The 18337-nt window shown below is 44.2% G+C and overlaps 1 protein-coding gene across 2 annotated transcripts in view; it reads right to left on the reverse strand.

Moving 5' to 3' along the window:
* Positions 1-12797: 12797 nt before the first annotated feature.
* Positions 12798-18337, reverse strand: part of MELK (maternal embryonic leucine zipper kinase) — a 43370-nt gene continuing 37830 nt past the window's right edge. For both annotated transcript variants that reach the window (XM_048504722.1, XM_048504721.1), the window contains 2 exons: positions 16489-16592; positions 12798-13116 (listed from right to left, as the gene is read on the reverse strand). In XM_048504722.1, coding sequence (XP_048360679.1) covers positions 12939-13116; positions 16489-16592 — 282 coding nt within the window. In that variant the 3' untranslated portion in view covers positions 12798-12938. The remainder of the gene's footprint in view (positions 13117-16488; positions 16593-18337) is intronic.

An 18337-nucleotide genomic window follows, 5' to 3' on the forward strand; every position in this document is an offset into this window, starting at 1 on the left:
CAAATGGAGATGTTGGGGATTGAACATGGACCCTGTGCATGAAAATCACATGCTCTGCTACCGAGCTTGGCTCCTCCTCAGTCAAGTGATCATGGGCAGGTATGGGGAACCACAATCCAGAGCACACCCAGACAGCCAGACAAGCTCTCTTAACAAGTGAGGAAGGATAATTATCAAGCCAGAAGCCTTTATTGGCATTATACAAGGATAATTACGGTATCCGGGGCATTTGAACCTTATGTCCTTTACCATCTTCAGGTGAGTAGGAAGGGATATACCTGATGCAAAATGTTAGCATTTTAGAACAATGATATACTTCTTATAGAGTGCTGTATGACTCAAGACTACGCCCAACTACAGCGGGGGAGGGCGGAGGGCTGATGACAAAGCTGCTGGAGAGATAATTGCTTTTCAGCAGGCACCTGTGTTCATTTAGAATGTGTTGATTAACCTTTGTTGATTAACCTTTTCTCTTTCTTTCTGTACTCTGCATCGTAAGCAGGATCTTGCCTTTTGTAACTTTCTTTATTACTCTTAATAAACTGAGGCATGTAGGCAGAAATCCAGAGGACATTGCGTCTTGGGAAGACCACCTGAGCCCAAATTAATCAATTTTTCAAAGCCTGCATAAGGTATCAAGTCAATGGATTCCCTGTGAGAAGCTGAGAACCCCACATATACTGAGTAATTAGTTTAAATGTGTGTATACTTCTAAGCAAAACTGTTCCTAGCAAAATGCAATATGTGTCATAAAAATGCTTCTGGCGAATAAAGCAGTTTTTCTATAGGAAAATTCATAAAGTCTTTGTAAATTGCTTTGCCACCAGTGTTGTTTTCAAATATCACAACATTAGTCAATGGATACGCTAAGAATACAATATAATAAAAAAAATGAGCACCTAGAATCAAACTGTGAAAATAATTATGTTTTATGAGTATTGTTCCCATTCCACTGAAATCATTGCAAATCCACTTCTGAGAAGAATCTGTGTTTGGCCTTTCATTGTTAAAGAATCTACCATACTCACCAAGTGCCCTACTAAAACAAACTTTCTGTGTTGACTACATGTGCTAGGTGTTGGGTAACAGGGATAAATGCGGGATTCTGTAGGTTTATTGTGTTAGGGCTTATTTTCAGGGGATGTCTTATTTTTTCCATGATTTTGTGCCCCCCACGTGACCAGATCAGCTGTGCCAGGGAATCTGTAACTATGGCTTATTTTTGGAGTAGGGCTTATATTTCAAGCATCCTCAAAAAATCCCGAAAAATCATGCTAGGGCTTATTTTCTGGATAGGTCTTATTTTCGGGGAAACAGGGTATGTACTCTGTAATTCTGCTGACTCTCCTGATCAGCATTCAGAGGAACAGCACAAATTGTTGAAACTGGAAAGGGGAAGCAAACAATATAGTAATATTTTGTCATAATTTCTTATGTCCCTTTTTTTTCTGGTCTTAAACCTCGATTTCCTTCTAAATTCTTGCTTAAGGGTTTCGGTTTCAGCATTGATATTTAACATTAAAGTTTAATCATTAAGCCATTAACCATTAAGAGAAAAAATTAACTGAGTATTCAAATCATTAAAAAAGGAGGAATAGTGACTATTTCAGAATGAGAACTTAGAGAGAAAATTTATGCGTAGAAACAATGGTGAATTACAATTAAGAGCTCTAGGGACCTTGGAATGATTACACAGCCATTTCAATTTAAATTAAAATTGTAACTATTTTCTAGTCTGGCAAACTATGAGGTGTCACAGAAAGAGTCATGCTGTGCTAGCCAATGCTTACTCAAAAGTGATTCTGAATGAGTTTTATTGGGTTCCAGTTCCGGCATGTCCACGTTAGGCAGTTTTGTTTTTGCTCTCCGTCACTCCTCTCAGATCAGCACCAAATTTATTTTATCTCTATTGCCATAAATATAGTGGGAGTGAAGGTGTGTGCTATCTTTGGGCTGTTAATGTTACGAGGAGATGGAGAAACAGCAAATTAAACTACTGTGGGTTGTAAAAAATGTGGGAGAGATAATGAGGAAGGTATCTCCCCTAAAGCCAAGCAGACAAAGGTTGACAAATTTTATTCAGTACAAATACCGACAACAAATCGCTATGGAATATTACAGGCTGAGGGGGATGAAGAGAATTACCCTTTAGAGCTACAGCCAACACCTGTAGAAATGAATAAAACTAATAATAGAGGAGATAGAACTTCTATGGTGGAGGAGGAGCTACTCACAAACAAGTATGCAGCAGCAACCAATGCAGCTGGGTATGCCCAATTGCTCCTGCTCACAGCTGAAATGATGGAGAAGATATTTAAAGAAATACAAATTTTAAATCATAAAATAGATTTCAGTTCTCAAAACAAACGAACCAAATGCAATTAGGAGGCAGAAACTGACAACTTCAGATGAAAAGGGACTGATATTTAATGAAACTGAAAAACCCTCACAGCTAATGCTTGCAACAAATAAGATCTGTCTGGAATCTGAGAATTGCAGAACCTCCCCTCCACAATGGCCTGATAAACTATGGGTGGAAGGGTATTTGAAAGATTTATTGAGAGGGAGAGCTATACGCTGTGATTTGAAGATGATAGAAATGCTCCCTACTCACCACCAAATAATAACTCTGACTTTTTACTCAAATGCTATTCTCCCAGTTTTAATGAATATGAAGGAACAATTAGCTAGAAGGAAGATTCTTTTGAGGTGAATATTTAACATCCTGATCTGGCCATTAATAACAAAAAGCAGAGTTAACTCCCCCCAGATAAAATGTTATCACTACTGGAGAGAGCAAAACAAGAATTAATTAATTGCAATAAACCTCTGAGGCCAGTCAAAACTCTGAGAGAAGACTGGAAACAAACAAAATAGAAAGGATAAGATATCACCAGACACCTACAAAAGAGAGCAAGGAGAATGGAGAGAAAGAATGTGACAATTCTATTATATGTATGCGTGCAAGGAATTATAGCAATGCATCAGAGTGCCTAGATCTACAGAATTATCCACACAAAGATGAACTCAATTTACTGGTGCTATCTCCTCCCATGCCAATAAAACCTGATCAGAAGATGCCTACAGAAAAGAAAGCCTCATAATCACCTAAGTCACGAGACAGCGCATTGTAGGGAACCCTAAAGAGGAATCTGTATGATCTAGAGTTTGACTCGTATGTCCTCAGAGGTTTGAAGTGGGAAAAGAAGTCTGGAAAGTCCTGGGCCAAACTTGAAAACTCACAATTTGAACCAAGGACAAAATGCTGACAGGGGCTGATGGGATTTGTAGTCCATGAACATCTGGAGAGCCGCGGGTTGCAGACCCCTGAGCTAGGTGACTCACATTATCTGGTTGCCCAGGACTACGGGGTTGTGGAATGTGGGGGCCAAGTAGAGCTGGGAGAATCTGAGAAGCGAGACCAGTTAGAGATTAAGGCCAAATGGTTGCAAACTGAATGATGTCAGCTCTGACATGAACAGGCTTTTGGGTGCCAGTCTCCTGGCAGGAAGCAGCAATAACCTGTCATCAAATTAGGTGTTTAGTAGTTGAAAATGTGACAGGGATTAGATGGTAAATAACAGCAGTTGTAAAAGCACTTAGTTGATCAGGACATCACTATGCCACGCTGGCTTTCATCAACTGAAATAAAGCCTATGACTTTGCAATTGTATCTGTTTATATTCATCCCTTCAACTTTTCTTTTTCCCTGTAACCTCCTCTATCTCTTTGGGACTGTCTACTGTTATTGAATTTTGAAATGCCAGGCCCTTAGGGTAGGCTGACCATCCGTCCCGCTTTTGGCGGGACCGCTTCTTTGGGATTAATTTGTCCGCTGGCCCCGCTGGTTCAACATCATCAACAAATTGTTCTCTGATTAGATGGCTGCTGCACTGCCTTGGGGGTGCAAGGACGATCGCAGCAGCCTCGATCCGATAGCGCCAGTGCCAGCAGGAGCGCATAGGCTTCTGGGCCTCGCCGTTTGCCGTCACCTGTGACAGAGTGTCAAAAGCGGTGAGCCCCAGAAGCCCGCACGCTACCCTGTGGCCGTAGGTGCACCGGCTTCTGGGAGTTCGACGCAGTTTTGCCGCCCTGTGACAGAAGCGGCAAACGGCGAAAGCCCCAGAAGCCCATCTTAGGCGCCTGTGGCATTATTACGTGTGGTGGCACCGCTTCTGGGGTTCGCGAGCCCCAGAAGCCCAGGTGGCGCTGATGCGGACATACAGCGCAAGACGATATAGGCCACCTCCCCATCCCGAATAGCAAAGGTGACTATCTGGTCACCTTACCTTAGGGAAGGGACATCTTGTTATATTAAGTGCTAGGGTGGAATTATAGAGATGTATATTCTTGTGCGGATACATCATAATATTAGGATAGTGGTAACCATTTTGGACATTTAAAAAAACTTTAACCATAGAGAAGTTCTGCATAACTTGAAAGACAATACTTCAAACTATGAACTGTGACTGGACCTAATGAAGAGGAAAAAGGAAGTGTTGTTGAGTTGCCACCATCTCATGGCAACTCCATCCATGGGATTTAATTAAAGCCTGAACTAAATGCTATGACTGACATACAGCTGAAAAGAGCAAGTTTATATTTCTAACAGAAACATATGCAGCTGCCTGATACCAAGCCAGTCCAGTGGTCCGTTATGGTTAGTATCATCTACTTGGGCTTGTTTATGTGTATTAGCTTTGAAAAAAATGTGTTTAATGCTGTGGTTATATGATTTTATTGAACAATTTTATTTCGTGAACTACTTCAAGTAGGCTTTGGAAGAAGTGGCATTTGTATTCGTTCCTAGATAAAATAAATGCTAGTGCTGAACAATCACAATGTTGTTGTGCACATCTCAAATTGGGACAAAGTTTCCTAAGGTCAAAGCATGTGGATTGCAAGTAAGTTCAACAGAGTGGATTCCTATTTAACAATCGGGCATAAGGCTGTGGATACTTTGTGAGCACTGCAATTATCTGGTTATTCAGGTAAACAACTCTGTATAACATGCAGCTTGGCATGTTATATTTATATAACACATTCCTGTCTTCAAAATACTTCACATTTTTTCTATAATCATTGTAACAATACTGTAAATAGACCATTTTTATTGCTAATGTGGAATCTGAGACAGAGATGGCCAGAGACCACCTCCTTCACTGGATTGCCCATCTCTTATCTTCCAGAAACAGTTCCCATGCCATCAAGACCACAAAGGAACCCTTGAGCATTGGCAGAGGATTCTAGAACGTAAATTGAGTTCTTTTTCAGAATTGCTAGATCCCCAGCATTCTAAACAACTGAGACTCATTGGACTTGGCCTAGTGATTCCACATGTAATCCATAGATCTAATTCTGAACCATAGAGCGCAGATTAAAGAATCTGCACCATGGGGCTATGACCATGGTTATTTCTATGGGCCAGGGGAATCCACTTGCAGAAAATCTAAAACCTGAAAAAAGACAAGGGGGATTTAAAAGTCCCCTCAAATGTAATAAAATGAAAGAGATCTCATGACAGTACATTGTGATATCTCAACTGCCATCTTGGGAGTTGCCTAGCAACCACAAGCATCGGCATGGGAGAAGAAAAAAAGGCAAATAGGTAAGGTCGTCATTGTCAGTGAGGCTTGGGCTAGGATGGGACCTGGGTGGCTGTAGGTTCCCTCCTCCCTAAAAGTGATCAACGATCAGCATCCACCCCTCCCCAGGCACCACCATCTTTTTCCTCCTGAAGGGAATGTTCAAGAGAGAAGAAAGAGGGGACAGCAGTATCTTAAATGGCACAAAAATGGCTGTAAATGAACCAGAGGGGACCAGTGCTGGTGGTGAGGAACAAGAGGGTACAGAAGGTAACAGATAGGAGGAGAAAGCAGCTGAAGAATGGGAGGGAAGGCAACTGTGGAAAAGTGAAGCCAAAGTGAAGCCACAGTAAAAGGACAAGCAAAAGCCACTGATGAATCTCGGCGTTTTCCAGCACATAGTTCCCAATCTAGTGAATTTGTGACTGAGCAGAGAGGCTGCAGCTCACTGGTAGAATCATGACCCAGCTCTAATTCCACCCCCCCCCACCCCCAATCTCCAGTTAGAAGGGTTAGGTAGTGATGTGAAACACCTGAGGACCTGAAGAACCCAGGCCAATGGAAACAGACAATAATTAGGTGGATAGAAGAATGATTATGTTTAAGGCATCTTCATGTATTAAAAGAAAGGGGGTACCTTCCTGTTTAGCCAGTTTTGGGTTGGGACTATGGTGTGGGACAGGAGAATAGGCCTAAAATTGTATTTGAGATTGAAGAATAAGGGATTAATATATTTAAAATTAAGATGGTTCTTTGGCTCTCTTTAGGCCAACTGGTCATGCAAGAAAGATAATATCACTAAGGAATTTATAACATCATGGTACAGATTCAGAGACGTGAGAGAGAGCATAACTTATAGATCTTTAAGGCATACCCAGCTATATAAGATGGGCTACGTGAATAAACACAGAAATGAAGAGATCAAAGATTAGAATAGAGATGAATCTGATCAGATAATTGAACATTTGTTTTCCTATATTTTAATGAACACTAAAATGATAGTGAAATATATGAAAAGTATATGTGTGTGTGTGTGTATATATAAAGTATATATAAAAGTGTGAAAAGTATATATATAATATATATCTATAAATAACATGTATTCTACTAGAATCACATATTATAATTGTCATAATCATTTTTAACATTTTAAAGTGAATAAGGTGCATGGGAAATCTTTACACCCTGAAGAGGGATCTCCATGGGAAAACCCCACACTTAGGACTGTTGGGAACTATCTATCTTGACTGAAACCAAATATAGAATTCAGTTTATTGCCCCCTTTGCCCATGGGAAAGGACATGTAGCCTAGGGCAGAGAAGGACAGAACTTTCCAGCTTTTGTGTAACAAGAAGGTCAGACAAGCCAATTTGATTTTAAGGAAGAAAGCATATGTTGGAGAAATATGATCATATAGAGGGTATGTATGTATGCAGGTATGATTATGAATTATGATGTATGTATTCTCTGTGCCTATAAAAGACGATCTTAGAGAGACCACCCTGTGAGAGATACCTATTCTACACAGTAAAACATATTATTCTGTCTAAAGCCTAATTCTTTGGTATTCTTTTTCTATATGTAACTGAGCAGGGCTAGATAGGGATTCTGGTCCCACAATGGTGTGACCAAGGGCCAACTATACAGGACCCAATTTTAGCTTAACTTCTTATTTGGCCTTTGTGCGCTCCTATCTCTGAACTTCTGACTTCTGTCTCTAAAACGCCCATGGGGACATCGTAAACCCCCTTTTAAAAACATACCTTGGAGCCATGTTGCTGACTAGTTAATAGCCCCATTTTACATATCATTTGTAGTACCCTAAACAACCCTTCCTGCTTACACAGGCTTGATAAACAATTTGTAAGCAGCATATTTTTAGAAACAGAGCTAGTAGCTTCAGCCCCAGGATGAAACCAAACCATGAAAAAAATATTCTGTTCTATGCTGGAGGTCTTTCTTGTGCCAATTTGGGGCACCAGCTGGATAAAAATAAGGTTCAGTGCCAAAGCATGGGCATTACCTGTGGAAGGTTCCAGCATGCCTGTCAAAAGGATCAGATGGCACTGATGTGAAAGACCTTGGCAGGAGACCCCGGAGTGAACTACTGGTCTGATTCAACATAACATAGGCCCATTCCGCATGGGCCAACAAACACAAGTGTAGGATGCTATACAACCCTTTGGGGAGGGGGGGGGGCTTTGTACAAGTCCCGCCTCCAAAATGCATCTGACCCGTTTTATTTCCCCCAACCCAGGTTTTTTGAAATCACTAGACTAGTGATTCTTTTGAAAAATCCTGGTTGGAGCTGCTCCTGAGAAAACAGCTGGGTAGGAGGTGCTTTATTTTCCTCCCTTCCACCACGCTGTCCACGGTGAGGGAGAAGCCACCTGTCATTGCCCAGTCGTTCCAGGGAGGCCCCTTTTCCTTTTTAAAAATTTTGCCGGTTGCTTCTGCATAGCTATGCAGGTGCCGTCAAGTCATATCATGGGATGACTGGCATGGCTGGGGGAGGGGGTGTTCACAGAGGCGTAGCTAGACCAGAGTGCACCCGGTGCACACTCTGGCTTTTGCGCCCCCCCCCGCAGCGCCTCCTGTCCCCCCGCGCCCCCCCCCATGGCTCCCCCCACGCACCTTACCCCACTTACTTTTAGGAAAGGAGCAGGCCGGAGAAGAAGGCCGGAAGCCTGCCTGTGTTGCCTGGGCCTGGTGGGGACTACATTTCCCAGGGGCCCCTGGGAAATGTAGCTCCCACCAGGTCCAGGCAACACAGGCAGGCTTCCGGCCTGCTCCATTCCTAAAAGTGGGGGGGGGGCGCTGCAGGGAGAAGGTGCCGCGGGGGGAGGGGAGGGGGATTTTTCCATCCCCACGTGACTAGAAATGGTGTGCCCGGTGCGTCGCACACACCCCGCCCCCTGGTGGCTTCGTCACTGGGTGTTCATCTCTGTATGCCTATGTCGCTACGCACGTTTTGCTGGAAATCTTTTAAAAAGGGAAGCATCTCTGTGCAAAGGGGCTTAAGCAACCCGGATTGTTTTTGTGGGCTTCAGTCACTGCCTGTATGGGACGCATGTGAATGGATAAACAGGAAAACGGGGTCCTTTATCTTGACTGCAATCCATTATGCATTTGCTGTGCAGAAGGGACCATAGCTTCATATATGGCTGCTCCTCTTCCAACTCTTAGCTGCTTTGCTGTGAGGAAAACAGAAGCAGCCTCCTTTCTCTTCTGTTAGCTGAATGAGCTTTGATCACAGAACATGCCGTTTGGAGCCTTTCGGTGAAGATATCGTCAATTCTATTACCTTTCTCAAGGACCAACAAATTAAAGCTACAGGCACAAGCACCGTTGCCAAAAGTATTAACAAGGAAGGGGCCAACAGCAACCTTATCACCCTCTTTCTGTTCCCGAAACGATGGCTGGCGGCTTTCAGACATGTGACAAACCTCCCAAATGGCACCCTGGCATGTTTGCTTCCTAAAATACTGCACACTATTTTCATAAATTATAGATGTCATCTCAATAATTCCCTCAGGTTAATATATTGACTTAATTAAGTAAAACAAAGGGTGGATAATTAGACTAACAGCCTCAACTCCTCATTGATTCGGAGGGGAAAAAACCCTTTTGTTTTCCCACAGTTTTATTCATACGCCAAAGTTTAGCATTAGCAGGTTGTGTTTCTTCTTTTAATTCCTCATGATGGTTAATGTGTCTTTTCTTTTTCCCCTTGGCCTCAATATATCACTTTGCTTTGTGGACTACTAGAAAAGTTTTTGCCCCATACCCATAGAAGGAAAGCCAGGTCACAAAGCTTTCTTCCTGCAAAAGACCATTTCACCTGGGCTGATGTAGATAGGGCTGAGAGTTCTGAGAGAACTGCGGCTAGACCAAGGACACCCAACAGACTTCATGCAGAGGAATGAGGAATCAAATCCAGTTCTCCAGCTTAGAGTTCATCTGCTCTTAACCACTACACCACTCCGGTTCTCTTTTAAATTGCAGCTTTTTTACTTTTGATGATTGCAATTGATATCTCCATGTATGGCTGAAGTGTCAGACGTTTGTCATATTATCTGACTGTACAGCAAATGAAAAAAATGATTTACTTTACTATGCAAGAAAATAATTTGTTTTAATATTTATGTATCTCCAGTTAAAAGGCCGAGGCAATCAGAGGCGTACTGGGGAAAATGGCGCCTGGAGGCATCCGTTTTCCAAGCATGCCCCCTGCTATGCCTGGGGTGGGGCTCACCCCCAAGCCCCGCCCCCTCCTGGCTGCCAGCTCCGAGCCAGCAGTCCCTTCTGCCCTCCCCTCTGGGGCCTTTGCTTTTATAAGCTTGGGGGTGGGGCCACGCTCCCAAGCTTATAAAAGCAAAGGCCCCAGCACAGAGACTTCCAGTTGCTTCTGTCCTCCCCAAAGGGGAGGGCAGAAGGGACTGTCGGCTCCGAGCCGGCAGTCGGGGGGGCAGGGCTTGAGGGAGTCAGCAGCCAGGAGGGGGGCGAGGCCTGGGCGGGGGTCCTCTAGCTTCCTTGGACCCGCCAATGTCAATGATGGCATGGGCGGGGCCGAGGGCATCAGAAGACAAGGCAGCAGAACTTCCTGGGCACGTAGGGGTTTTTGCGGGTGGGCCCACGTGACCAGATTAGTGGCGCCCGGGGACAGAGAGTACCCGCTGTCCCTAGGCAAATACGCCACTGCAAGCAATCGATGGTGGGAAAGGCTCTGCCAAACATAGTAGGAAAGAGCTGTTAGTCTGAGCAGACAACACTGATCTTGTGGGACTGATAAAGACAGCTTTATGTGTGTGTTCACTACTTTTCTGAATTAAAGGAAATCCAAATAACAAGGGCAGACAAGGCTCAGAAGAGTTACCATGTCACATCTACAAAGTCCTGCCCCTCAAAGCAGCCCAGCTATTTTCCAACAATGGTAGGCTCAAGAGAAGCACCAACATCAGCCAGTCCAGTCGGCCAGCAACTAATGACAGCAGAAGTTCTCCAGCGGGCTCTTCCATGAACTGAAGCTGTTACACGTGCTTTGGGATGTCTATCCAGGCAGAGGACAGAATTCGGTTGTAGAGCTGGCAGTTAACAACTCTGCAGATGGGTTTTGGTCAATGACATTCAGTAATGAACAGCCACTATTTTATGTGCATCCAGTATCATAGCTCCATGCATTAAAATCCAGTTTTGTTGGAACCGCAAAATTCAAATTTATCTTTGGATCCAGTCATGAGTTTGTGGATTCAGATGACACGGAAACTCTGATTGGGTTACCTCAAACCCCATGCATGGAGGGGAAATTCTTTCAACCCAGGAAATCTTGAAGGCGAAGTCACAACTGGTTGAAGCAGCCCAGATTGGATACTGCAACAAACTGCAGTTTGTTTTACTACAAACGGGGATTGTGAAACTACATGGTGGTTTAGAATCCTGGATTGCATCTTGCTTAACTTCAGAGTAAAACAAAAGTATGAGTCCAATGGCACCTTTAAGACCAACACTTTATTCTTGGTATATGCTTTAATATGTATGCCCACTTCTTCAGATACACACTTCAATGTGCTGGCATGGCCCTATTTGGATGTCACACAAAACGCACTCTTTCAAACCAGGAAGTCTTCAGTCAGGCTTTTAATGCATTGAGCTATGATACTGGATGCACATAAAATAGTGGATGTTCATTGCTGAATGTCATTGACCAAAAGAGGGGGGGCGGGGGCTCGAGAGCAGAAAATGGATTTGGAGGGGGCCACTGCTCATGAGTAAAGCATCTGCTTCCCATGCACCTGGTCCCAGATTCGATTACAGACATCCCCACTTGAAGTTAAATGTTAATAGAGAGAAATGTTTCTCTCTTTCTCACAATGCTAAAACCAGGGGACATCCATTGAAAATGCTGGGAGGACGAATTAGGACTAATAAAAGGAAACATTTCTTCACGCAACACGTGATTGGTGTTTGGAACATGTTGCCACAGGAGGTGGTGATAGCCACTAACCTGGATAGCTTTAAAAGGGGCTTGGACAGATTTATGGAGGAGAAGTCAATCTATGGCTACCAATCTTGATCCTCCTTGATCTGGGGTTGCAAATGCCTTAGCAGACCAGCTGCTCGGGAGCAGCAGCAGAAGACCATAGCTTTCACCTCCTGCATGTGAGCTCCCAAAGGCACCTGGTGGGCCACTGCGAGTAGCAGAGTGCTGGACTAGATGGACTCTGGTCTGATCCAGCAGGCTCTTTCTTATGTTCTAAGGATCGGGCAGTAAGTGATGTGAAAGACCTTTTCCTTAGACTATGGAGAACTACTGCTGGTGAAAATAGACAGTCCTCAATGAACCAATAGTCTGATCCAGGAGAAAGCAGCTTCATGTGTCTTCATGCACATAAGGCTTGTTCTAATCACAGCCTAGAGTTTATTACATCAAAGCACAGACTTCATTTAGCCTTTCTAGTAAATGCTGCTCAAATTGTAGTCTTCCATTCCCCAATTTATGGTTAGTTGCCGTCGTCGTCGTCATCATCATCAAATCCATCATGCTAAGTAGCATATCAGGCAACGAGTGTTCTCTTGCACTTTCTGATCTTGGGCGAGTGTTTCAGCCTCTTTCCATGCAATATTAAAGGCCTTCAGGTCTTGCTCAAACGTTCTCCTCCAGGTGTTTCAGGGACATCCTCACTATCATTTGGCATCAGAAGGTATTCACCTCATTGCCGTCTTTCAGATCCAACCATTCTCCGTGTAAAGGGCGTGGTCAGCCAGTCAGTCTTCTGTGTGCAACGATGGTATGGGTTTGCACATGCCGCTTCTTTGGAGCACTTCTTTGTTAATCCCCCCTTCCGCACCCCCCAAAAAAGCTGCTAAAAAGTTAATGCAGTGGATGGGATCCAGCAAGAAATTGTCTGCTGATGGAAAGGACATTTGATTTCCCCTTCCTGTTGCACCCTAAAATGGAGCTCTGGGGATACAGTCCTCCCCCAGAAACAGTATGAAGGGAAAATTGGTGAAGCCCCTCAATCAGCAGAAATTTCCTGCTAGTTCAAACCATAGCCCCTTCTTTCCTAGCAAAGATGGCACAGTCTCCATGAGATTTCATTGCTGAGAAGGTGGTTCAATAAGGCATAGATCAATGTTTTTATGTACAGACCCCCACAAATCATAGAAATGCACAAAAGGTATGCATTGTTTTTAAAAGGACAACATGACCTGGAAGGTTATATATTTATTCACAAAACATTTTCTATTTTAAAAACAACACGCTAGTCTTTCGGACAGCGTTAACTTCTTGTCATGACCAAATGAACCATGGCGAGTTGAAGCTGCTGCGCCTCCTACTGGGGAGACCAAGGACTACAATTTGCAGCTAGACAGGATGTCTTCCACTAGCCTTTTGTAGAGCCAAGCGTCCCCCTTCAGCCGCTGCCTCCTGATGCCCACGGCTTCGGATTTGCCCAGATGGCAGACTTCCAGCTCAAACTGCATGGTCACCTTGCCAAAGTCTGACTGTGTTTGACACTTTAGCTTATAGCTGTGGGAAAAGAAAGTTTAAAAAGTGGGAATTAGCCCAGGTGCTCATACAAGTTGGATGCTGTGCAGATTGTTACAGTGACTGAATGGGAGAAGAGCCAATGCTTCATCCAAATACTAGAAACATAACCTGTAGAATCAAGGGGGGGGGGGGCGGGCAGCTTTTCCTGGATTGTACCAGTTCAGGGTGCCAGGGGGTGTATATGGAATGACTGAAGCCTCCCCCGCAGAACAGAACATTCCCTTCCCAGAGAAAACGGCAAGTGGTAGAGAAGGATGAGATTACCGAATATACTCGAGTATAAGCCGACTCGAATATAAGCCGAGGCACCTAATTTTACCACAAAAAACTGGGAAAACTTATTGACTCGAGTATAAGCCTAGGGTGGGAAATGCAGCAGCTACTGGTAAATTTCAAAAATAAAAATAGATACCAATAAAATTACATTAATTGAGACATCAGTAGGATAAATATTTTTGAATATTAATTTCAAAGAAAAACAGTAAACTAGCTCTGTAAGTGGAAAAGAGGGTCAAAAAAAACAATATGGTCTCAACAATAACCTTAAAAGTACAAAAACCTTAGCTCAATCAGCAACCAAGCTAAAACACAAGAGTTAAAATCCTTCAAAACTGGATTCCTCCTCATCTGTATGTCCAAACAGAGCTTCAGCTATAGCTGGTGTGAGGTTATCAGCACAGACTAGGGCACATACAGTTGTATATAAATACCGTATATACTCGAGTATAAGCCGACCCGAATATAAGCCGAGGGGGCTTTTTCAGCATAAAAAATGTGCTGAAAAAGTCAGCTTAGACATGAGTATATATGGTAACTCTTTGCCTTGTTGAGCTAGCACATAAGGGCCATTCTATCCTTGCACCATGGGGAAAAGAATTAATTTTTGTACCCCACTTTTCTTTTCTTTCAGGGCAGCTTACAATCCCCCCCCCCCCCCCCCCTCCGCGACACACAATAGGCATCTTGAGTGGCAGGTGGAGCTGAGAGAGTTCTGACAGAACTGTAACTGGCCCAAGATCACCTATCAAGCTTCTTGGGGAGGAGTGAGGAATTCAATCTGAGACGGACATAAAGAGCGGAGAATAAATCTAAATAACAAATAATATGATTTTCCAGATTAGAGTCCCCAGCCATGTTAGGGGAGTGAGGAATTGCACAGTTTAGTTCTCCAGAGTCGAGTCCATTCCTCTTAACCATTACACCATGCTGGGAGCACTAGAACATGCTAGACCCCCTACCCCACCCCCGCAGCCTGAATTGTAACAGTCCAAGTAACGCTTTTATTTATTTATTTATTTATTATTTATTTATATTTCGAACTTGTAGGCCGCCTCTTCCCCAAGGGGCTCGAGGCGGCTTCCAACATGGCTGTTCTCCGACAGCAAACTCAACAACACAATTTAACACTCTTAAAACCAGCAGCAGTCACATAATTTAAAACAACTTAACAATATAGCTGTTCAAACAGTTCAATCAGCTCGAACAATTTGCAGCTAGACAGGATGTCTTCCACTAGCTTTTAAAATTAATTCAGTATTCAGTGGTCCCTCTAAGCATTCCTGGGTGCAACGTAGCAGCCTGGAAATACTGCACAGAACTGATCTGCCCAGGAAAACTCCCCTTGCCGGGCAGCTCCCTATCTGTGCCATACCAGTATGGTGGCTCCGTGGTGATGCCTGCTGCAGCCTACAAAGAACACTGTCAGTATTCCAGTAGATGGCTCATGGGAAAATTGAGAGGAAAAACGGTTGTACATCTTGCACAATAATGCTTGCTTCCTAATTTGCCACTGTTGACATTTCTGTGCCTCCTGTTATTGATTGAAAGTGCCCCTGAGTCACAGCCAACTTAGGGAGGCCCAGTAGGGTTTATAAGGTGCTGGTTTGCAACTGCCTGCATCTGTGTAGCGATGTCCGTTGTAGTTTCCCATCTAAGCCCAAACCAGAGTCTCCCCTGCTTCAGAGCTGTGGCCTAATTAATCTTCTGGATAGCCCAGGTTAGTCTTTATGGCAATGAGGCTAAAGAAATTGAACAATTTGCATTTGTTCTCTGAGACCACGTTCAGCCTGGTGTGTTCTTTTAATGAAGCTGTGAACCAGAGAAAACAGGAAACCTCCTTTCCTTCCAACCAAGGGTTTATTTTTATTTATTTATTTATTTTTTGAATTTGTAGACCGCCCCATCCCCTAGGGGCTCTGGGCGGTGCACAACAATATTCATTACAATCAGTAAAATTATTAAACCAATAAAATCTATTAAAATCTATTAAAGGCAGCGGTCAATACAAAGATATCAGGCACCCCAAAACCCAATTTAATTAAAGGCCTCCCTAAGGAAAGGGAACGGCCGGACTCCCCTCTAAGAGGGTAGCATATGGTGGTAATCGAATAGAGAGAGAGTTGCCAGAGTTTGCCCAAGATAGTTAACTTCCTTATCTCAGAAGAGGCCTCTGTGCTGCTCTCCTGGTAGTCGGCCAATGCATCTAAATCCACCACCTAATAATCTTCCATCGTTGGATGGGAGAAATGACTTGTGAACAGATCACCAGCTTGGCATGCAGAAGGACAAAGTGCAGACCCCACCACCATCCATTATGGGGATCCTCCGGCTGTTCGTTGCTAAATGAACCCCTGTGACCACTACTTCCCAAGCAATGTCTTCAAAGATGTCATTAGCAGCACATTCATCTTCCCTTTCGCTGCAAAAGTCACCAAGACAACTCTATTGGTTTCTCCAGCATGGTACAGTGGTTAAGAGCGGCACACTCTAATCAGAAGAACCAGGCTGGTTTCCCCATTCCTCTTTCAGTCCTGTTTTACCTCACGTGGTGTCTGATGTGGGGAGGGGAAAAGAAGAAGAAGAGTTTGGATTTATACCCCCCCCTCCCACTTTCTCTCCTGTAAGGAGACTCAAGGTGGCTTACAAACTCCTTTTCCTTCCTCTCCCCACAACAGACACTGTGTGAGGTAGGTGGGAGAGTTCTGAGAGAACTGTGACTATCCCAAGGTCACCCAGGAATATAGGTGTGGGGAAACAAACCTGGTTCACCAGATACGAGTCCGCTGCTCATGTGGAGGAGTGGGGAAACAAACCCGGTTCTCCAGATTAGAGTCCATCTGTTCTTAACTACAACATGCTGGCTTTGTAAGTCTCACCTTAAAGGTAGCAAAAACGTGGGGTATAAAAACCAGTACTTTCCCCTCCTCCTCCTCCACTGGAGAAGCAGCGCCACAATTTCAAAATGCCCATTTCTCAAGGGGCATCACGTTCAGCAAGGTAACAAGGCTTGGACAAACGGCCCAGGGGAAACAGTTCCAGCCATTAGCTGCCAAGATGGACGTTTAAACTTACCCTTTCTGTACATATTCAACATGTTTTCTGGGAAGGATGGCAATTATTTCCTTTAGCAACTCATCCGGATTCAGCAGGTTAGTTGTGGTCACATTGTAATGAGCCTAGGGGGCAAAGATAAACACTTTTTTCCCACGATTGCGTGCGACTGAAGTGAGGCTAGCGTACTGAGGATGTCGAGTTTTCAGCATCCACAACAAATCAATGCGTCAAGTTCCATACCCTTACAGCAATAAGGAGCACTGGTGACTGTGACCCTTTAACCACAGAGCCCCAAAAGCTACTCTCAACACAGGAGAGGCCGTGACTCAGCGGCAGAGCATCCGCTTGCCGTTCAAAAGGTCGCGGGTTCGATCCTCAGCCTTTCTGAAGGGATCCTCGGCATTTGTGAGGGGATGCCATGTGGGTGAGGGAGCAATCTTGTTTTCTGCTGCTCCAGAGACTAGGGCCAGGAGTAATGGGTTCAAGGTGAAGGAAAAGAGATTCCACCTAAACATCAGGAAAAAACTTCCAGACAGCAAGGGATGTTCGACAGTGGAATTGTTACCATACCACACTGGCATAGTGTGTGTGTGGGGGTGGTGGTTCTCAGGTCTCCTTGCCCACATGCTAGTCTAGAAAGGTGATGTTGGGATTGCAGAGAGGCTTTCTCTGGCAATCCCCATATTCACCTGAAGTATGGTTTTCCGGTTCTCATGCTCACAGCCTGCCTGCCCTGTCAGCATATTTTCAGTTTCCCAGAAGAAAGTGTTCCCAAAAAGATACAGTATCCTAGCCCATAGGTGTCAAACTCGTGGCACTCCATATGTTATGGACTACCGTTACCATCATCTCCTGCCAGGGGATGATGGGAACTGTAGTCCATAACATCTGGAGGGCCACAAGTTCAACACCTACGTTAGCCGAATACAATACCCATTTCAGCCACAAGACAATTGCTGATGTCAAGCCTTTAATTGTCTTAACCAAAAATTCTCCCTCTTGTCACTAACGTCTTGTGACCACCTCACAGAACTCCATTGTTTTCTCAACAACATCCACCCAGAATCCTCCCAAAGGCTGACTCGCCAGCCCCTAGAGGTAGTCCTGCCACTCCCAAAGGTGAAGCTTTACCATAAAAGCCTAACACCCCCCAGAAACCTTTGTTCCAGCCCCATCGACATCTTTCCATCTCCGCTGCTGGGCCCAATGCGTTGCAACCCCCACTGGAACCAGATGCTGGTCGTTTGGCTCTGGACCCTGGATCTTATTTACTTTATTTTCAGGTCGTATTGCCTATGTACCTCATGCCCTATTTCTGTTCCCAAGCTATTTTCAAACCTGTCTATATCTTAGGAACTCTGTGTATGGATGTTTGCTGAATTGAATCAAATGCGTGTGAACCCCTTCTCCCTACAATAAAGATTGTCAAATTTGTATCACACTCCTCTCTGTGGTTTTTCTTCTGAGAGTTTCTTCTTGTATACAGTGGTATTAAAAAATCTCCTAGCCGAGCCTCTTGCAACATTTTAAAAGCAGTCTGCTCTAAGCTAATTCCCCCACTATATTGAAAGACACTGTGTCTCCACCTTGGGTAACAGAACGCACTGCCTCAGAGGGTGGTGGAGTCTCCTTCTTTGGAGGTTTTTAAAGAGAGGCTGGATGGCCATCTATCAGGAGTGCTTTGATTGTGCGTTCCTGCATTGCAGGGGGCTGGCCTTGATGGCCCTTGGGTTCTCTTCCAACTCTATGGTTTCTAGTTAAAGGGAAGAGTTCACAGGTGATGTGAAAGACCTTGACCTGAGACCTTGGACAACTGCTGCCAGTCTGAGGAGACAATGCTGACCTGATGGGACCAATGGGGTGGCTC

Source organism: Sphaerodactylus townsendi, linkage group LG07, assembly GCF_021028975.2.
Source record: "Sphaerodactylus townsendi isolate TG3544 linkage group LG07, MPM_Stown_v2.3, whole genome shotgun sequence".
NCBI lineage: Eukaryota > Metazoa > Chordata > Lepidosauria > Squamata > Sphaerodactylidae > Sphaerodactylus > Sphaerodactylus townsendi.